We start from the raw sequence: 18,749 nt of genomic DNA on the forward strand, positions 1-18,749 counted from the left end.
GTGTGTGTCTGTGTTTGTGTTTGAAACCAGTGAAGAAACTAATTATAAATGATTGTCTCATTGTTGAGTATATCCTGCATTCATATTTCTAGTTCGCATAATTTGTGGATTAATAATGAAGTCTGGTTATAATCATGTATTTGTTTGTGTGTATGTAACAGCTTTGCAGTTGAGATATAGAAGAAATATTTCATAAGTTTTAACTTAATAAATGGTTTTCCTCCCCCTTTCCTCCCCCTACAGGGCAAAATCTCATGTAGCCAAGGGTGACCTTAAACTCTTCATCCTCCTGCCTGTACCTCTGCAGTGCTGGGTTTATAAGTGTGTGCTATTGTAGCTGCATTTCAAATTTTAGTTTAGTTTTTAAATTATGTTTTACAATTGAATTATCAATAATAGCACTTAAACGTAACATAATTAACATGCTTTATAGTTTACCAGCAGACCATGCTTGTAGTTTATCAGCTTAGTCCTGTTTATTCTTATTTACTTGATGCTTGAAATGACACCATTGTTTCTCCAGAAGTGTCCAGGTTGGGACAGTTAGTCATCTGACAGTTCCACTTTAGAGCTGAGACCACCTGACTTCCTGTCACTAGCATGGCTAGCGGATGAGGATCGTTCTTTCCTTGGGTTGTTGAAGATATAAAGCTGATGATACTTTCTCTTACAGCTTTCCGACCAGAGAACCAAATAAATGTTCCAGCTTTGGATACTGTTGTCACTCCAGATGATGTTAGATATTTTACCAGTGAAACTGATGACATTGCTAATTTAGAAGCAAGTGTACTCGAAAATCCGTCACATGTACAACTTTGGCTCAAACTCGCATACAAGTGCTTGAATCAAGATGAGGGGTAGGCCAGCTTCAAATTGTTTTGAAATATTTTATCTTTATTCTTTATTTCATCGATGGTCATCAGGGATCCTTATTGTTATCAGTGGAGTCTTTTGCTTTAGAGGCAGGGTCTCACTCTCCCACGGCTGGCCTAAAGCTCTTGGCACGGCCAGGCCTTCCTGCTTCTCATGCCCAAGTCCTGACGTGGCCACCGCACCTGCCTAAGTCTTAGATTAGTTTGCAGTGGGGATTTAAGTTTATTTAACCACCTTCAAATTCTGGTGGAATTGGTCTTTTTCCTATGTGTGGTTATATTCAATTTAAGATAAGTAATATATTTTACAGTTAGTAGTTTCTGTTACAAATTTCATACGCTTAACTTCTTTTTAACAGAGCAAACCAGGAATACTCTTTATACTGTAATTTTAAAGCATAATATATATATTTAAAAGTAGTCTACTGGGAAAGACCTATCTTAAAACTTAATATGAAACCTGTTAAATAAGGCAGCGGCTGCAGAGTGCTGATAAACCACACATACCTGAGCGTGGTCTTATTTAACTTTCCTGTGTGTCATTTCCATGAGAATGGCACAAATTACAGTGCTTTCTTGTCTGACTCATTGAGTAAAGGACAAAAGAACTGTACAGTACTGTATGAATAGGGTCATGAGAGAATTATCTTCTTTAAGAGACAGCAAGCCCTTGAGCTGAAAAGAACTATTATATTGAAAGCTTTGATATTTTGTGCTGGCGGTAGCTGGCCTTGAGAGAGAGTTGTTTAACTTTCCCTGTTTTCAAACACTATAAATCATAAAAGGTATTATTGAATATGGATGTAGAGCACATTTGAAGTTGATAATCTTAGTGCTTTTATTATATTATGCTTTTTATCTGTGGTAAATGCTTACAGAGTATCCACTTAAAAAGGAATTTTTTAGTCTTTGGGAGATCAGGACTTTTGGGCTTTGATAGACACGGCTTGAAATCCCAATTTATTACTTTTTATCTTGGTGATCCTGGCTTCTTGTAAGTTCAGCAGAGTAGTCTTACTTTTTGGTTTACTTGATTAGCCTTGCTTAGATGTTAAATGTTTAATATTTTATTTAGTTAGTTTTACATTGCAGTGATTGAGCCTGTTGCCGTGTGCTGCTCGGCACCTGCTGTGCACAAGCTGCAGCTTGAGCTGCTCACGTCCTAATGAGGCCCTTCGCTCTTTGTTTTAAATGTACAGACAGTGTTCAGAGTCTCTGGATTCTGCTCTAAATGTACTGGCTCGGGCACTGGAAAATAATAAAGACAATCCAGAAATTTGGTGCCATTACCTCAGATTGTTCTCAAAAAGAGGGACCAAAGAGGAGGTACAGGAAATGTGTGAAACGGCTGTGGAGTATGCTCCTGACTATCAGAGCTTTTGGGCTGTAAGTAGAAAAGATACCAGTCCTGTGCTTGAGATGTGTGCTGTGCTTGTAATTTCCTGAAACATCTTAATTATTGGTATGTAGCTTAAAAGATTATATGATTTATCAGTATGCAGATTTACTTAGGTTCCTGTCACTTCTCTATAGAGGTAGTTTTTTTTTTAACTTATTTTTAAAATTAATTTATTCAGACAACAAGTCAATTGTTATCCCATGACTTGTATCTTCCCTTCCTCTCTCCTGCTTTCACTCCCGTAGGTCTAAGACCGAGGGGGACCTCCTCCCCCACTATATGGTCACAGGCTATCTATCAGGTCTCATCTTGATATCCTGCTTATTCTTTCTCTGAGTGCCACCAGGCCTCCCCAACAAGGGAGGTGGTCAAATATGTGGCACCAGAGTTCATGTCTAAGTCAGTCCCCACTCTCCACATAACTGTGGAGAATGTCCTGTTCATTGGCTAGATCAGAGTAGGGGCTCAATGTTTACTACTGTATTGTCCTTGGTTAGTGCAATAGCTTAGGCAGAGCCCCTTGGGCCCCGATCCACTCATCATGATGTTCTTCTTGTAGGCTTCTAGGACCCTCTTGGTCCTTCTATTTCCCCATCTCCTATATTTCTCTTACCTAGAGTCCCAGTGGTATGTCCTCACCTATATCCCAATCTCCTGGTAAGTGAAGGCTTTCATGGGACATGCATCTTGGGCTAGTGCCCAATTATAAGTGAGTATATGTATAGGGGTAGATTTTTGACTAAACGAGAAATATTTTTAAAAAGACATGATTGGGTTAAATTTATTGGTTAAAGAAAAAATAGATAAGACAAACTTTTAATGTACTTTTTATTTTAACAAAATTAAGGGAATTTCACAAAATATGAAAATGTATTCTTTTAAATTTGTTCTATAAAATTATGATTGCTGGAAATTTAAAAAAACTTGTCTTCACTATTTATGAAAATAAATCTTACCTGTAATTGGTGCTAGTACTGGACTTTCTTTGAGTGAATGGTTCTCATACAAACTTAAAGTGGTAGTTGACCCATTTGTAAATAGATTCATGTGTGTTAATATCTGAACTTCTGTCCACTGAACTCAGAAACCATTAAATTCAGGTAAATTTTCAGATGAATGTGTCATCAGATTTCTTTTTTGTTTATGAATCAGTTGGGATTTAAAACTAGATCCTAAGTGGTAAGTACCCTGTCACCTCTGAGTTACACCCCCAGTCCCGTAAACAGATTGAACAAAGTTACTTTGTTTTTTCCTGTGAGTTGTATTTTCCATGTTGGTCAAGCTGGGTTAAAGTAATCCTCTTTTCTCAGTCAGCTTTATGGTACTTCTTTGCCAACATGCCTCAGACTTGTCATTTCTTTTCTGAAACTCAAAACCACATTAGTTTGGATAAAAACATAACACCTCTTAATCACTGAATTGATTGCTGTAACTTGTCCTTTTTGAGCTGAGAATAGCAGAGGCTTGGACCAGAGTTGGTGCTCTTGGTTATCACAAGCCTTTCCAGAGAATGGAATATTCAAAAGATGGAGTATTTTTCCTTAAATTTGTTTGGCTTTTAATACAGATGTTCTTTTTTTTTCTTAATTAAAGATTTATTTATTTATTTATTATGTATACAATGTTCTGCCTGCATGTACATCTGCATGCTAGAAGAGGGCACCAGATCTCATTATAGATGGTTATGAGCCACCATGTGGTTGCTGGGAATTGAACTCATGACCTCTGGAAGAGCAGACAGTGCTCTTAACCTCTGAGTCATTTCTCCAGCCCACAGATGCTCTTTTATTTTACTTTTTATTTCATAATGGGTGTTTTGCCTGAGTGTATGTCTCTGCACCACTTGCGTCTGGTGCCCTTGGGTGCCCAAGGACCTGGGAGCCCCTGGGACTAGATTACAAACCATTCTAAGCTACGTGTAGGTGGTGGGAACTAAACCCACGACCCCTGGAGCTCTCCCCCTACCTCACAGATGCTATTCTTAAATTTTTAAATATTCACATTCTTAAGCCACACAGATTGTGTATGATCATAAACATAAGCTCTGTATATCCATCATGGTCTTGATCACTATGTATTGATTTAGAGAAAAGTGCAGTTGCTCTCAATGATGGTTGGGAGGATATGTCTGTATTGTCTTAGTTCATGCGGTTTTATGTTCTAATCTGTGACAGAAGGGCAGATCTCGGCATTACACTGGAGAGCAGGTTTATACATCTTAATACTTACTCTTTTCATAGATTGTACATCTGTTGAGACACAGTGTCATAATTGAAAGACACTTTGTAGTTTTTCCTATAAACCAAGGCTAATTATGTGAAAACCTTTCAATCAGTTCCTACACCTAGAAAGCACCTTTGAAGAAAAGGATTACGTATGTGAGAGGATGGTGGAGTTTCTGATGGGAGCAGCCAAGCGAGAAGTATCGGATATTCTGTCCTTTCAGCTTTTGGAGGCTCTTTTGTTTAGAGTTCAGCTCCACATATTCACCGGGAGATGCCAAAGTGCACTTGCAATTTTACAGGTAAGCACTTACAGTATTTAATCTCATCTTGGAGACATGAGTAGCACTGATGAATTGTGAGGCATGGGCTTTGGAATTCTTGTCACAAGTAAGTTGTGGTGACATTTTACTTTTTGGTTGGCATACTGCCTTTCTTAGCGTTCTTACAGGCTTTGCATGGAAAGATTGTGTTAGGCACTCCCCAGCTAACCCTTAAGGTGTGGTCTAAAAGAATCACCCCATAATGAAAATCATCTGTATCAGTGTGGGCTTGGGGGTGGGTGCTTTACTGTTTTGTTTTTCGTTTTTCCTTTTGTCTTTAACATCAGATCCTAAGAGTAAGGGAATTTACTACTTTTCATATTATTTCATTATTATGTCATTAACTTTAAGGTAGTAAAGTCTGTGCTCATCTCAAGATTTGTCATTTTGGGCTAGGTGTGGTGGCGCACGCCTTTAATCCTAGCACTCGGGAGGCAGAGGCAGGTGGATCTCTGTGGTTCCAGGACAGCCTGGTCTACAAAGGGAGTCCAGGACAGCCAAGGCTACACAGAGAAACGCTGTCTCGCAAAACCATAAAAAAAAAAAAAAAAAAAAAAGATTTGTCATTTAAAAATTCAGTGACTATAAAAATTTTCACTTACAAGCTGGGTAGTGGTAGTGGTGCCTTTAATCGAAGCACTCAGGAGGCAGAGAGAAGCATATCTCTGTGAGTTCAACACCAGCCTGGTCTGCAGAAGGAGTTCTTAGTTCTACCATAGCCAGGGCTACATTGAGAAACCTTGTCTTGAAAAAGAATTTTTTTTTTAGCTTACGTGTTAAAGAATCACTTAAAGTATGGCACTTTGTTCTTTAGATTTGAATCTTATTGTGGATAGGAATGAGTTTTTAAAAACACTTTCAAATATTTTCATTTTCCCTAGAATGCATTAAAATTGGCTAATGATGCAATAGTAGCCGAATACCTTAAGACAAATGATCGCTGTCTGGCGTGGCTGGCCTACATACATCTCATTGAATTCAGTAGTCTCCCTTCAAAATTGTACGATCCAGCTAATGCTAACCCTTCGAGAATTGTTAACACAGAACCATTTGTTATGCCATGGAAAGAGGCTCAAGATGTCAGGACCAGCCCTGACCTACTCCTAGCAGTGTTTGAAGGTGAGTGATGTTTCCAAACGACACCACCAACTGTTACACCGTACAGACCAGGGTTTGTTTTATTATCTAAATATTTTTAATTTTACTGAATTACTTAAGATTGTCATTACATCTATGAAACTGTTACATTGTGGCTTATTTTTTTAATTATTGCAAAGGATAGCAGATAAATATTTTGTTGCTAAATGCATGTACATCTACCTACACATACTTATTTACTGAGAATATAGTCAGGTTAGAGGAGTTGATTGAAATATAGAAGTAGGTTTACTTATTCATTTTGTTTTATTTTTGTTGTTCTGGCGATCCTTTAAGGTGGAAGCTTGAAGGATATGTTTTGATCTTTTCTCTACCAGTGAATTTTGTGCCTATTATAATCTGCCATTGAACATGTAATTATTTAAAACCTGTTCCTAAAAGAAGTATATGACCCTGTCAGAAGATCTATGCATTTGACATAATTATTAAGTATTAGTATATATTGTAAATTGTATGCTACACAAAAAAGAATCTGATATTTATAGATTTATTTGGTATAAGTCTGAAACTCAAGAAGGGGAGTTTATTGTAAGTTTGCATGTTCCAGGAAGGTAGGTATCTGAGAGTTGGTGCTGAGCTCCGAAGCAGGACTGTGGTGTGTCCAAGGGTCCTTCTCAAAGATGTAGACCTGTGCTTGTTTCTCTTTAGTTCCTAAAGGAGTTGGATGGACTCTTATAATTTACTAAGTGCTAAGTGAGTCCTTATTGAGTAACCCCGTGAAGAGAGGGAAGGAAAGGCCATTCCTGTTAGAGGAGCTGGGGAAATGAAGGCCAGCCGCAGAGAGTTTGTATAGTGGATTCAATGAAGGAGAGTCCTTATAAGACTTCTGTTAGACATGGAAAGATTAAGCCTGATTAGTGAATCATGGTAGATTTCAAGACCCTTTAAAGAGTTGCAGAGTTGTTGATAGAAGAGATTCTTTAAGGAGAAAATGGTTGAAATTTTACTATATATATAGGAAAACAAACCAGAATGAGGTTTCTGTGACTGAGGTGTAAGAAAAGTAACACATGCCGGTCGATATTAATCCCAGCACTTAGGAGGCAGAGACAGGTGGGTCTGTGGGTTCAAGGGCAGCCTGGTCTACAGAACAAGTTCCAGGACAGCCAGGGCTACACAGAAAAACTGTCTTTAAAAACCAAAACCAAGCCAAACCAACAACAACGAGAGAGAGACAGAGAGAGAGAGAGAGAGAGAGAGAGAGAGAGAGAGAGAAGAAAGGAAAAGAAAAGTAACACCGGTCAGCGAAAAGGCACTTACGGCCGAGAATGATGATGTGCTCTGTCCCCGGGACCCACATGACGGAGGGGAGTTTGAATTCCTACAAGCAGTCCAGAACGTTGTGGCATGTGCAGAGTTATGGTGCCCTTCCACAGAAGGTGTAAGACCAGCTGAAGGACTGATCTTAGATTTTCAGGGGTGGAATACCTTTTTTTCAAGAGGGAAATATCTTGTTTAGGAAGAGCATTTAAGTGGCTGTGAAATACCAAAGAAAGATTCCTTTTAAGTGATCAGAGGAAGATTTAAAGATAACTTTGTGGTTCTATTTTTGGAATGAGTTTTGAGGAATTTAAGGTAATTGCAGACACTAAGTAAAAATTTGGCTTATTGAGTGGGAAAGTAAGGTAATGTCTGGCGATCCTTGAAACACCTCATTTGGGTAAAGGTTAAAGGATGAAAAGGACGATGGGCTAGTAAGGGCTCGGGCTTCTTTCTTAATTGGTACCTGAGAGTTGCTATAACATAGTGAAATGACTGACTGTCTGTTCTGTGGTAGATGCAGTGAAAGCTTGTACGGATGAGACCCTTACCAGTGGGGAAAGCGTGGAGGTGTGCCTTCCACTTTACACCAACATGGTCGCCCTGCACCAGCTCCTGCAGAGGTAAAGCTCACTCAACAGACAGTGCTGCTGCAGTCCGTCGTCACAGAGTGCTTAGCTGTCCTCTTCTTTTTAAGGTATGAGGCGGCAGTGGAGCTTTGCAAAACTTTATTAGAGTCATGTCCCACAAATTGCCAGTTACTGGAAAGCCTTGCAGCTCTGTATTTGAAAACAGATCAGGATGACAAAGCCCAGTCAGTTTGGCTTACTGCATTTGAAAATAATCCTCAGAATGCGGAAATCTTCTATCATCTGTGCAAGTTTTTCATCATGCAGGTAAAAATAACCCCTGCTTCTTCAGTACGGTGTTTCTGTCTTGTGTTCCTTCACCAGTGACTTCTGGACGCATGGCATTCTTGGTGCTTCTGCCCCGTGTATGGAGGTTAATGTGGATTTCCCTGATCTTGCTGCAGTTTTACCATCACATTGCTACAGGGCTTTGTGTCTAACGACTGACAGGCTGTGCCACTCACATTTACACCCAGAGGATCCGCCTCAGGGTCAAGTGTGAGAACTGCTTAGTGGCTGAATTTGAGCCTTTGATAATGCTAGATACATTGTTTAATGGTTAGTTGAATTTATTCACAGGTGTTTTAAATTCATTTCTGTTGCTGTAATGAAAAAAAGAAAAAAACCCTGACAAAAAGCAATTTAGGGGAAGAAATTGTTCCAGGTCTTTGCCCATTATTTCAGCATCAGGAGTATGAAGCAGCTCGGCATCTGTGCACACTCAGGAGCAGAGAGGAACAAATGCATGCGTGCTTGTTAGTGATCACTTGCTGTCCACACTACGTAGCTCGGGATCCCCTGCCTTGGGAATGGTGCCACCAACAGTGGACTGGGTGTTCCCATATCAAATAGCAATCAAGACAGTCCCCACAGTCCCCCCTAGACTCTTCCCAGGTGACTTAGGTTGTGTCAAGGTGACAGAAACAATCATCACAAGAAGTAAGAATGTGTCCCAAGTTTACTCTTTTTGTCCCATCTGCCCAAGAAATACAATATCATCATGATTTTTAAAAAGACTTTCAAACATTTTATTAAATATAAGTCTGATATGTGTCACTGTTTTTTAAAATAGAACCGAGGCGATGACCTTCTTCCATTTTTGCGGCAATTTATTGCATCCTTCTTTCAACCTGGGTTTGAGAAGTATAGTAACATGGATTTATTTCGGTAAGTTGTGGAAATCTTCATTTGGAGAGGAATCAGAAAGAATATAGGTCAGAGGAAAGATAGATTTTTTTTTTTCTTGTTGGCTACTTTTCAGACTGATTACTTAGCACTTGAATACCTGCCTGTAGAGCTGTTATGAGGGCTATAGATAAAATAATAGAAAAAGAAGGCACGTATAGAAGGCACTGTCACACAGCTTAAGGCTTATTGTAGCTTCTCCACTTAGCTTGTTAATTGTTGTAACTGTGGTACTTAATACTGTAGGGACTAAGTATCCTGAGACAGTCTCATTGCCACTCGGAGAAAAATGTGTTTCACTTGCTGGTTAACAGTAGATAAACAGAGCTGAGCGTGGTGGCGCACGCCTTTAATCCCAGCACTCGGGAGGCAGAGGCAGGAGGATCGCTGTGAGTTCGAAGCCAGCCTGGTCTACAAAGTGAGTCCAGGACAGCCAAGGCTACACAGAGAAACCCTGTCTCGAAAAAACCAAAAAAAAGAAAAAAAAGAAAAAAAAAAAAAAACAGTAGATAAACAAAACCAAAAAATCCTTTCTCTTAATTCTCACTCCCCTATTCTAGCCTCTGAACTGTTGAGTAAACAGCTTTAGATTTGTTTTTTTCCTCAGCCATCAGTTTACTAGGTCTGTATTTACTGTCCACGCTTTGCTAAGAGCTGTGGTCCAACATTAACAGATACACCATTAGCTCATGAAAGAATGAATTCATGAAGACTTTCAACCTTTCTTCCTTCTTCCTTGTCATTTCTCTGTAGGGGATCAACAGTGTTTTGTTGTTTTTGTTTTTTCCTTGAACCAGGAAATCCCTTAGGTTTGTAGGTCAGGTTTTGTTCCTACACAGCTGCGATGTTGTAGTGAAGACAAGCTGAAGGGGCCTGTAAATGAACGGGGCCACTGTGTTCTAGGAAACCTGTATTTATAGAAATAACTAGTTTGCTGGTTGTGAGAAAAACACCCACGCCTAATATAGCTTTAATTTTTTTTTTCTTTTAAGATTTTAAAAGTTAAAAATTCCGTGTTATGCATTTGGCAGTGTTCAAGAAGTCCAGAAGGGGCGTTGTACCCCCTTGGGGCTTGCGTTACAGGCAGTTAGGAGAAGCTAGATGAGGGTGCTGGCAGCTGAGCCTCCCATGTGCTCTGAGAACAGCCAGCACTCTTCACCACTCAGTTGTTTCTCTAGCCCCCTAAAACAATTCTCACAGAAGATACTGATAAGCGAAAATAAAACCTTAGTTTCATGTTAGCAAGTCAAGTACTAAATGCAGACACATTTACTTGGATGCTGCCTTCCCCAGTCTACGTACACAGTAAAGGTGTGGAATGTCAAGTCACATGGTTTTTTAAGTGCAGTTGTGTTTTCCCTGCATGTGTGTCTATGTACCTAGTGCCTAGTGCCTGAGGGGTCCAGGAAGAGTGCTTTGGATGCTCTGGAACTGGAACTACAGATGCTTATGAGCACCTAAAGGGGCTGATACATAATCTAGAGCAGTGGATGTTGGCAGTTGAACCAAGGTCCTTTGGGAGAACAGCCAGGGCTTTCAAAACTCCAGCTCTCTGTCCAGCTATCTTCCAATGACTCAGATTAAAAAAAAAAGTCTGTTTATCTCAGCTTTCTTTTCTTTTGTTTGTTTTTTGGTAAATTTGAACCTTTATATCTTCTTTACATCTTGTCAATAATTGTCCTAATAATTTTAACACCTTTAAAAATTCTTGATATATGCATTAATATTTTAAATATGGTTACAAGCAAAACAGTATTAAATGTGAATTAACAGATGAGAGCTGAAAGGCATTTACAGGTTGTTCCCTCCTTCACACCCAGTGTTTTTCCTTTTTAAAATTAAATTGGTTTGTTTTCAAACTTTGGCAAAAGACTAACTCAAGGCCAAACAGAACTCTTTATAGACTTGTGTTTTGATTTTCCCTTGGGCATGGAAGTAATTGGTTTATTGTAAAAGGGGATGATGCCAGAATTTGCTTGGTAACTAATCAAAGGTTGTTAGATCTTGATGCTTTCTTAATTGAGCAGAATAAAAACAGAACCAAAAAAAATTTGGAACTAGATTGCTTCTAAATCACCGTATTGTTTTTTATTGAGACATAATGCTTTTTGGTGAAATAATCACATACCACCAAGAATTAGAAAAGATACCAGTATTTAGTTTTTTTAGAGAATGCTGAAGTCTCTGTCTACACAAGGATTAATTTCAGAAGCGTTTAGCCAGGTATGGTGGCACACACCTGTGATCGGAGCACTTGAGAGACCGAGGTAGGGATGGAAGTTTAAGACCAGCCTGGGGTATGTTGTGAAAAAACAAAGTCTTCTGAGTCAAATGAGATAATTTTTAGCACATTGTTACATTTATGTATATATACCTTATGTTTATATATAATTTTAAACTTTTAATAAGTTTATTAGTAGAAATCAATGCTTGTAATATTCTCATGATAAAATTGTATGGGTAGAAATTCTAAAGCAGAATATGTAGCCCTGTAATACTTCCTGGAATTGGATTTGATTGACTCTTTAATTTAGTATAAAGATGACAGTAGTAAACACTATTTCATTTATTTCAAATAAATTTAGAAAGTTAACAGTACTTTCATTCACTTTGAGGAACTTTCCCTAGAGATTATATATGTATATTAGAATTGAGTAATTTCAGTTTTCAATGGGGGATTCTAAAATACTTAGAAATCTACTGGAAAGCTCAGGGTAATTCAGCCAGCTGTGATAGTGCGGGGTGCTAACCTGACTCCAGATGTCCTGTTAATGTTTGATGCTTCTGCACAAGCTGGCTAGCCCTTTAAAACGTTCCTTTTATGGTCCTTTTAACATCCAATGTGAATGAGTATACTATACTGTCATTTCAAGATCAAATGAGTCTGAGACTCTGCGATTACACACAAGAGATTCAGATACCCTGGAAGGGAGGCTGAAGGAGTGAGAGTGAAGAGACTGACTTGGGTTTCTAAGAACCTTTAATACTCTGTTTTTCTTCTTTTGAAAGGGGGCGATATGATTCTGAGCTTTCTCTACTTTGTTAATGGCTCTCTTTCTGATAAATGCTTGTAGGCAATATTTTATTTACTATGTCTAAATTAAACTTTCCTCTGTGTGCATGTGCATGTGTGTTTGTTTGTTTGTGTGTATTCAGATAATGGATTTTGTAAGCACATTTCCCCCTACAAGAATCTACAGATTTTGTGGAAATTTCAAATACTTGGTATTTTCATTTTTAAAAAGGTACAATTAGATGATTTATTTAATTTCGAGAATAGAATTACAGATTTATTAGGGGGGGCTAATTCATATTAGTTTAAAAGTAAAATTTTGAGTATGATTTTAGAAAAGTCATGCTTTTGTAGAAATATTTTAATTAAGTTGAAACTCAAGATTATCAGTATTTATATTTCAATCCATGTGTGCCTAGGCATAATTTCATGCAATGTTGATTGGGATTTTCTTCTTTCAGGTATCTCTTAAATATCCCAGGACCACTTGACATTCCAGCCTGTTTATGTAAAGGGAACTTTGATGACGACACATTTAACAGTCACGTCCCTTACTTGTGGCTGATTTACTGGTAAGACATTACCCACTGTAGAGAGGGACGCTGCATGCTAACTTTTCTCGCACTTAACAGCTGATATTTACTGAACTGTGGTGTATTAGAGTCACTGAAGCAGATTCTAAGAGATGCCAAAGCTGGTTATTTACTGAAAGACAAGAGCAAGTAGACTTTAGTGTAATAATGTCTGTGTACTGAAAGTGTGTGTTGTCATCTTTTATGTAACGAAATCAAACTGTAAGCATACATTTTTCTTCATTTCTTAAACAGCCTTTGTCATCCTCTTCAATCAAATATTAAAGAGACAGTAGAAGCATATGAGGCAGCGTTAGGGGTAGCCATGAGGTCTGATATAGTGGAGAAGATCTGGATGGAGTAAGTTTCGTTCCTCTTAAGAATTGGATTTTTAGAATAATCAAATCACATGGTGGGGAAAGGGGTGGTCGGCTTCGTTGGTGAGCTACTAGCATAATTATTCTGAAGCACAATGTCTTTCCTTTGGCAGCTATCTTGTCTTTGCCAATAATAGAGCTGCTGGATCCAGAAACAAAGTCCAAGAATTCAAGTTTTTTACTGACTTAGTGAATAGATGTTTGGTTACCGTCCCTGCCCGATACCCCATCCCTTTTAGCAGTGCTGATTACTGGTCCAACTATGAATTTCATAATCGGGTAAGAATTTAATTAGTTTTCTTTAGATGTTTGTATGTAACAAAGGACATTTAACAGTGTCAGCAAAGTTACTCTGTTAGGCCCTGTAAGCGTTGACATATCCATTGCAATTGCTCTTCTTGCTAAGTTCTGCCAAGCAAATGCAGCTACAGCGCGTTAACAGAGATGAAAGCAAGGTGCTGCTTGTGTTTGTAATAGCAAAATGTACTTAAGCTGCACTCACAAAGGGTAGTTGAGCTAGTGGAGCAAAGTGCTTTTCTTTCCATCTCATTTCAGTCAATGTGGTGTAAACCAAAAACTCCTACTTACTAAAGTGATTGCTGATTTAGACCTGTGCCCCTACTCCCTCCCATGGGATGGTTCTGCTGCTAAACAGGATAACCTGTTGCTGTGCTGTTAAGTCATTTTCATGTGGCAAGTATTGTTAGCTTCTCACTAGCCCAGCAATCTAGGAGTAAAGGTAGACTGCACTGAAGATGGGCTCCTGCTTCCTTCCCGTCAGTGCTCTTCCATGGCTCTGGTCCCTAGTCCAGAGTCTCTAGTGTGTATTTGCAGAGTGACCAGTGTAATCAATGGTACTTTATCACACATTATAATTTGTACATTTGTTTCTTAAAGACCTTTTTTTCCCATTAAAATACACAGGTAACAAATTGCATTCATTCCTTCCTCAACCCTCCCAGGTTATTTTCTTTTATTTGAGCTGTGTTCCAAAGACTCAGCATTCCAAAACCTTGGAACGGTTTTGTTCTATTATGCCAACTAATTCTCGACTTGCACTGAGGTAAGAAAAATTTTGGTTTTTAGCTTAGTAATATAGACCCTTCGTATGAAATTGTTTTTGAAAACTTGACTAAACTGTAGTTTTAACATTTCCTCATGGGTATATACCACATTAATCTCAGGATTGTTAAATAATATTTATAAATTCATACAAAAGCCAATGTGAAAATCTGGTCATTTCGGAGAACCGTGGATTATAAACATAACATTTATTATCAGCCTATGCATTATAAACAACAAGCCTACTTTACATGCTAGAGGAATATTAGATTTTCATGTGAATTCAAATATTTAAGCCAGGCTGTGGTGGCATATGCCTTTAATTCCAGCACTCAGGAGGCAGAGGCGGTCAGATCTCTGTGAGTTCAAGGCCTGCCTGGTCTACAACACTAGTCTAGGACCGCTAGTCAGGGCTACATAGAGAAACCCCGTCTTTAGGGGGTTAAGGGGAAAGAGTCAAATATTTAGCATGTAATAGAATCTCATGAGTTGGTGACATAAAATCAATATATTCTTTTTTTTTTTTTTTTTTTTTGGTTTTTCGAGACAGGGTTTCTCTGTGTAGCCTTGGCTGTCCTGGACTCACTTTGTAGACCAGGCTGGCCTCGAACTCACAGCGATCCGCTTGCCTGCCTCCCGAGTGCTGGGATTATAGGCGTGCGTCACCACGCCTGGCAAAAATCAATATATTCTTAAGAGTAACAGAACAGGTTAGCCTTTGTTATTAAAACTTAAGCAAACAGATAGTCCTGAGCACCTGAGTAAGGACTGCTAGGGTGCCCTACATGCGATTAGAGTAGGAGATTTCCAAACACTTATTTCTGTCTTATCTGCTCTGCCAGGGTAAGCATTTAGTTTACTCTCAAAAACCAAGTTTATAATCTTTCATAGAGTACTTTAACTTGCCCATGCTCAGACATCCTCTGGTGCAGTCATTTCCCCTGTACTGATTGTCTCACCATTAGAGCTGCTTTTATATTTTTAAGATGCCTGTAGTGTTTATCAGATATTCTCCTGTATATAACTGTAAAGACATCACTCCAACACTTGTATTTTAAAGTATATTCTCTATACTATGATGGACATGCAATATATAGTGTAAGTCTGAAAAATGATACAAAGGCTTAAGTTTGTGAAAAAATTAGCCATATTATTCTATAATTAAATTTCATGGCAACCATGTTACTCTTCAGAAGTTAATGATAGAAGTTTGAATGAAGAAAATTATCCTTGGTGTGCATGTGAAGTAGAAACCATGACTGTGTTTTGTTTCTGTTTGTGTCTGGTTTCTCTTGCGATGAGCATTCTAGAACATCAGTAATTTGATTGTGGGTAAACCATGCCCTTGGTTTTGGTGCATCCTTCCTAGAGTTATCCCTGTCAGTTCTCCCCACCAGGAGAACTTAACCTTTAGCCATTATATTTCCATTTTAGTTCCAGAAATATTCAGTATTAAATATACTAGCTCTAGGAAAGAAAAATATTTTTATAAATTGCACTAGTGTATTGAGTCATTACTTAAAAACAAACACTAGGGCAAAAGGAGTATGTAATGAGATTGCTTTTGTATTCTGTAGGAGTACATGAGCTTCTTGTTGTTGTTGCTGTTGAACTATAGAATAGTAGTTAGCACATGCTGTTCCTGGGCCAGTTGTCATAAGACATAAATATTTACTGAATGTCCCCAGTAGGCTTTCACTGACCAACCATTGTACCCTGTCGTGCGTCTGTCCCAGCATGCACTGGGGCACCCTGTACACTGGGTGCTTTGTTCACTTTTCTGAATGTACTTTACAGGCTACTTCAACATGAGTGGGAAGAGAGCAGTGTTCAGACTCTGAGACTCCAAGCCAAGATGTGTACATATAATATCCCAGCATGCCTGGCCACCTGGAAAATGTAATGCAACAATCATGTGCATGTTTTTATAGCTATGCTTTTATTTGTAAGGGTTGCTCCAGACAGGTAAATCTGAAATAGCATCTTTTCCCCTTCCTGTAGACAGACCTAGTAAGGAGTTGTTTTGGGCACTTGCCTTGATTTAATACATAGAGTGAGTGAAATACTTATTAATAGCTGCTTCTAAGATCTAAAATAATCATAATAATAGTAATGATCATTTTAATGAGAGAGAACATTTAGATAGCACTATTGTTATCAAACATACGTATGTTTAACACTTTGGGACCATCTTTCAAATGCAGGAGTCCCCTGTTATAGTCTGGCTTCTTTCTTATTTTAAAGGAGTTAGTGCCAGGCTTGCTTTACTAGTTTTGAGTTGTGTTTCTTTCTTTTTTTCCCTCCCATGAATCTGACTCATGTTCAAACACTGGTTTGCTTTATTCTTGTAAAGTTGATAAAAATTGTTGAATTTTTCTTTTCACTATAGGTTACTCTCCTTGGAAGTTTAGCCTGTTACTTTCAGGAAGTTTTGTACTCAGATTCCCACAATCAGTATTCTGCCAGTGCTGGTGTCTCATTTTGTTTGAAGATATATAAATTTCCCCCTTTTCTATATTCCTTTTCTCCCTTAGAGCCATTGCTGCTGAGATTGCTCTAAAGGGACAAAGAGAGGTAAGCCATCCATACTTGAAGTATCAGATGGGCCACTTCTTTGCCTTCTTGCTATCCTGCCCCTTTTGTTGGCCTCTCACTTTAAAAGGATTAAAGATAGAAGTTAGCATTCCAGTAACTCTATCTGAAATCTCTAAAGCCAAAGAGAACCATTTTTTTTTTAATTGAATGCTAGTAGACTGTAAAGTTCTGCCTTGAAGCAGACAGGCTTGTGAAGGTGTTGTCCGTGGTCTTTTCTGATGAAAGCGTGTCTGTCTATCTTATAGGTCCACCGTTTATATCAGAGAGCCTTACAGAAGTTACCTCTTTGTGCATCACTATGGAAAGATGTAATGCTTTTTACCTTTTATTTTATCTTGACGTTTTCCTATAAATTTTCTGCATGTGCCATATCCATTGATGTGGTAAATGCTCAAAGCCTAGCTGTCTCTTACTTCTGTGCTTCCCTGTCTTTTACAGCAACTCTTGTTTGAAGCATCAGAAGGAGGTAAAACTGATAACCTGAGAAAACTAGTTTCCAAGTGCCAAGAGATTGGAGTCAGCCTAAATGAGCTCTTAAATTTAAACAGTAACAAAACAGAAAGCAAGAATCACTGAACACTGGGTGCAGTCAGTTCTAAGCCCTTATAATAATTGCCAAAATTATTTGAATGATTCTTCAAGATTAGGCTGATCCCTGGCTAAGGTCTGTGTAAGGCAGACAAGCTTTATTGATCATATCAAGTTCCCTACAATATCCTATCCTTAAAACCGGAAGCAATGAACATGAATGACACTCTTGGAATGGATAAATGAACTTCCTGCTTGGCCTGCTTCTGGGCCTGCCTGATTCTCTCACATCATGTACGTAAGTATAGCTCCTCAAAGCGACTGACGTTTGTTTTAATTTTACCTTGTTTTTGGTTTTGTTTTTTACTTTCCCTACCTTTATGTTGTGCTATTCCTGGTCCACTTGACATTCTCTGATGCCTGAGAGATTCTTGTTTGGGATTTAGTTTCCAGGGCCGTGTTTACAGTAAAAAGCAGGCAGTCCCTTTTAGTTCCTCCTCTTTAAGTCTCTGAGATTCTTCATTTCAGGGTTGCAAACGTAAGCAGTCCATCTTAAGGAAAGTGTAACTGCCATGGCCACAAGTCTGCTAGTTGCACTTGAATGTTCTAGCAGGGTTGTTTATTGCCCTTTCTACGTTCTGGACTCCTTGCTGAGACTGTTTAACTTGAAGATTAAAGAAACTATTGCAAATGCCAGTGCATCAGAACCTAAGAGTGGTCAAATATTATGTGCAATTTTTTTGTAAAGAAAATTTAATTTATAATAAAGTTTTAACAGTTTAAAGAACAACTAATATTGGAACTGCTTTGTATTCAAGTACTACTTTTTAATATTAAATGGTTAACATACAAAATATTTTTAAAATAAGTTAACTTTTAAAAAATGGTGCTGTCTTTATTCACTTCTCAATCTTGTGGGAAAAGATTGAAGTAGGAGACAGGGATGCCTCCCCGATACCATTTCTGTGTCTGCAGCTCTTTCCTCGTTCAAAAGAACAAAAAAGCAATGGCTTTTTATTTGGTGAAGATAAGTGTTCTCTTTTGAGAACAGTGAGCAGATAGGTTTACACTACCACTAAGCACAGTGTCCTCAAAAACATGGATGGTGTCACCCAGTTGTAGTCTGAGTTATCTACCTAGAAATGTGCTGGCTTCTATGAAATATGCCATTGTAAAGATAATCTGCTTTTTGTTTAGTTTACTGTGTTGTTTGTTCCTTGCTAGAATAGCTATGACCAGCACAATGCTATAAAAGTGGCTGCACAGCCAGCTGCGTGCAGCCTAATTGTGGGAAGCAGAACAGCAGCTCCCTGACTTGGCAGGCAAATTATTACATCCTTGTGTTGTGCTTACTCAAAATAAAACTGTACTGTGAAGAATCACTATGTGCCTATAATAAGATGGCACATAATTTGCTACTTAATACTGTTTGGGTAGGCCAAGAATGAAACCCAATTTAACCAAAAAGTAAAATAGCAGCTTTTGGATTTTTTTTTACTAAAACCAAAGAAATTTGGTTGGAAGATAGAAATCCCAGAGGGACATCATTCTATT

The 18,749-nt window shown here is 38.4% G+C and overlaps 1 protein-coding gene across 1 annotated transcript in view; it reads left to right on the top strand.

Moving 5' to 3' along the window:
- Zfc3h1 (zinc finger C3H1-type containing) overlaps nucleotides 1–18,008 on the top strand; it is a 56,983-nt gene extending 38,975 nt beyond the window's left edge. Inside the window, exons 21-35 of the mRNA XM_051139743.1 lie at nucleotides 674–857; nucleotides 2,072–2,258; nucleotides 4,607–4,795; nucleotides 5,698–5,935; nucleotides 7,752–7,857; nucleotides 7,932–8,130; nucleotides 8,936–9,030; nucleotides 12,523–12,633; nucleotides 12,889–12,993; nucleotides 13,124–13,289; nucleotides 13,973–14,073; nucleotides 15,870–15,971; nucleotides 16,607–16,646; nucleotides 16,913–16,975; nucleotides 17,106–18,008. Of these exons, the coding sequence (XP_050995700.1) occupies nucleotides 674–857; nucleotides 2,072–2,258; nucleotides 4,607–4,795; nucleotides 5,698–5,935; nucleotides 7,752–7,857; nucleotides 7,932–8,130; nucleotides 8,936–9,030; nucleotides 12,523–12,633; nucleotides 12,889–12,993; nucleotides 13,124–13,289; nucleotides 13,973–14,073; nucleotides 15,870–15,971; nucleotides 16,607–16,646; nucleotides 16,913–16,975; nucleotides 17,106–17,243 (2,024 nt within the window). The 3' untranslated portion in view covers nucleotides 17,244–18,008. The remainder of the gene's footprint in view (nucleotides 1–673; nucleotides 858–2,071; nucleotides 2,259–4,606; nucleotides 4,796–5,697; nucleotides 5,936–7,751; nucleotides 7,858–7,931; nucleotides 8,131–8,935; nucleotides 9,031–12,522; nucleotides 12,634–12,888; nucleotides 12,994–13,123; nucleotides 13,290–13,972; nucleotides 14,074–15,869; nucleotides 15,972–16,606; nucleotides 16,647–16,912; nucleotides 16,976–17,105) is intronic.
- The last annotated feature ends 741 nt before the right edge of the window (nucleotides 18,009–18,749 follow it).

This window comes from Acomys russatus, chromosome 31 (genome assembly GCF_903995435.1).
Source record: "Acomys russatus chromosome 31, mAcoRus1.1, whole genome shotgun sequence".
NCBI classification, from domain to species: Eukaryota; Metazoa; Chordata; class Mammalia; order Rodentia; family Muridae; genus Acomys; species Acomys russatus.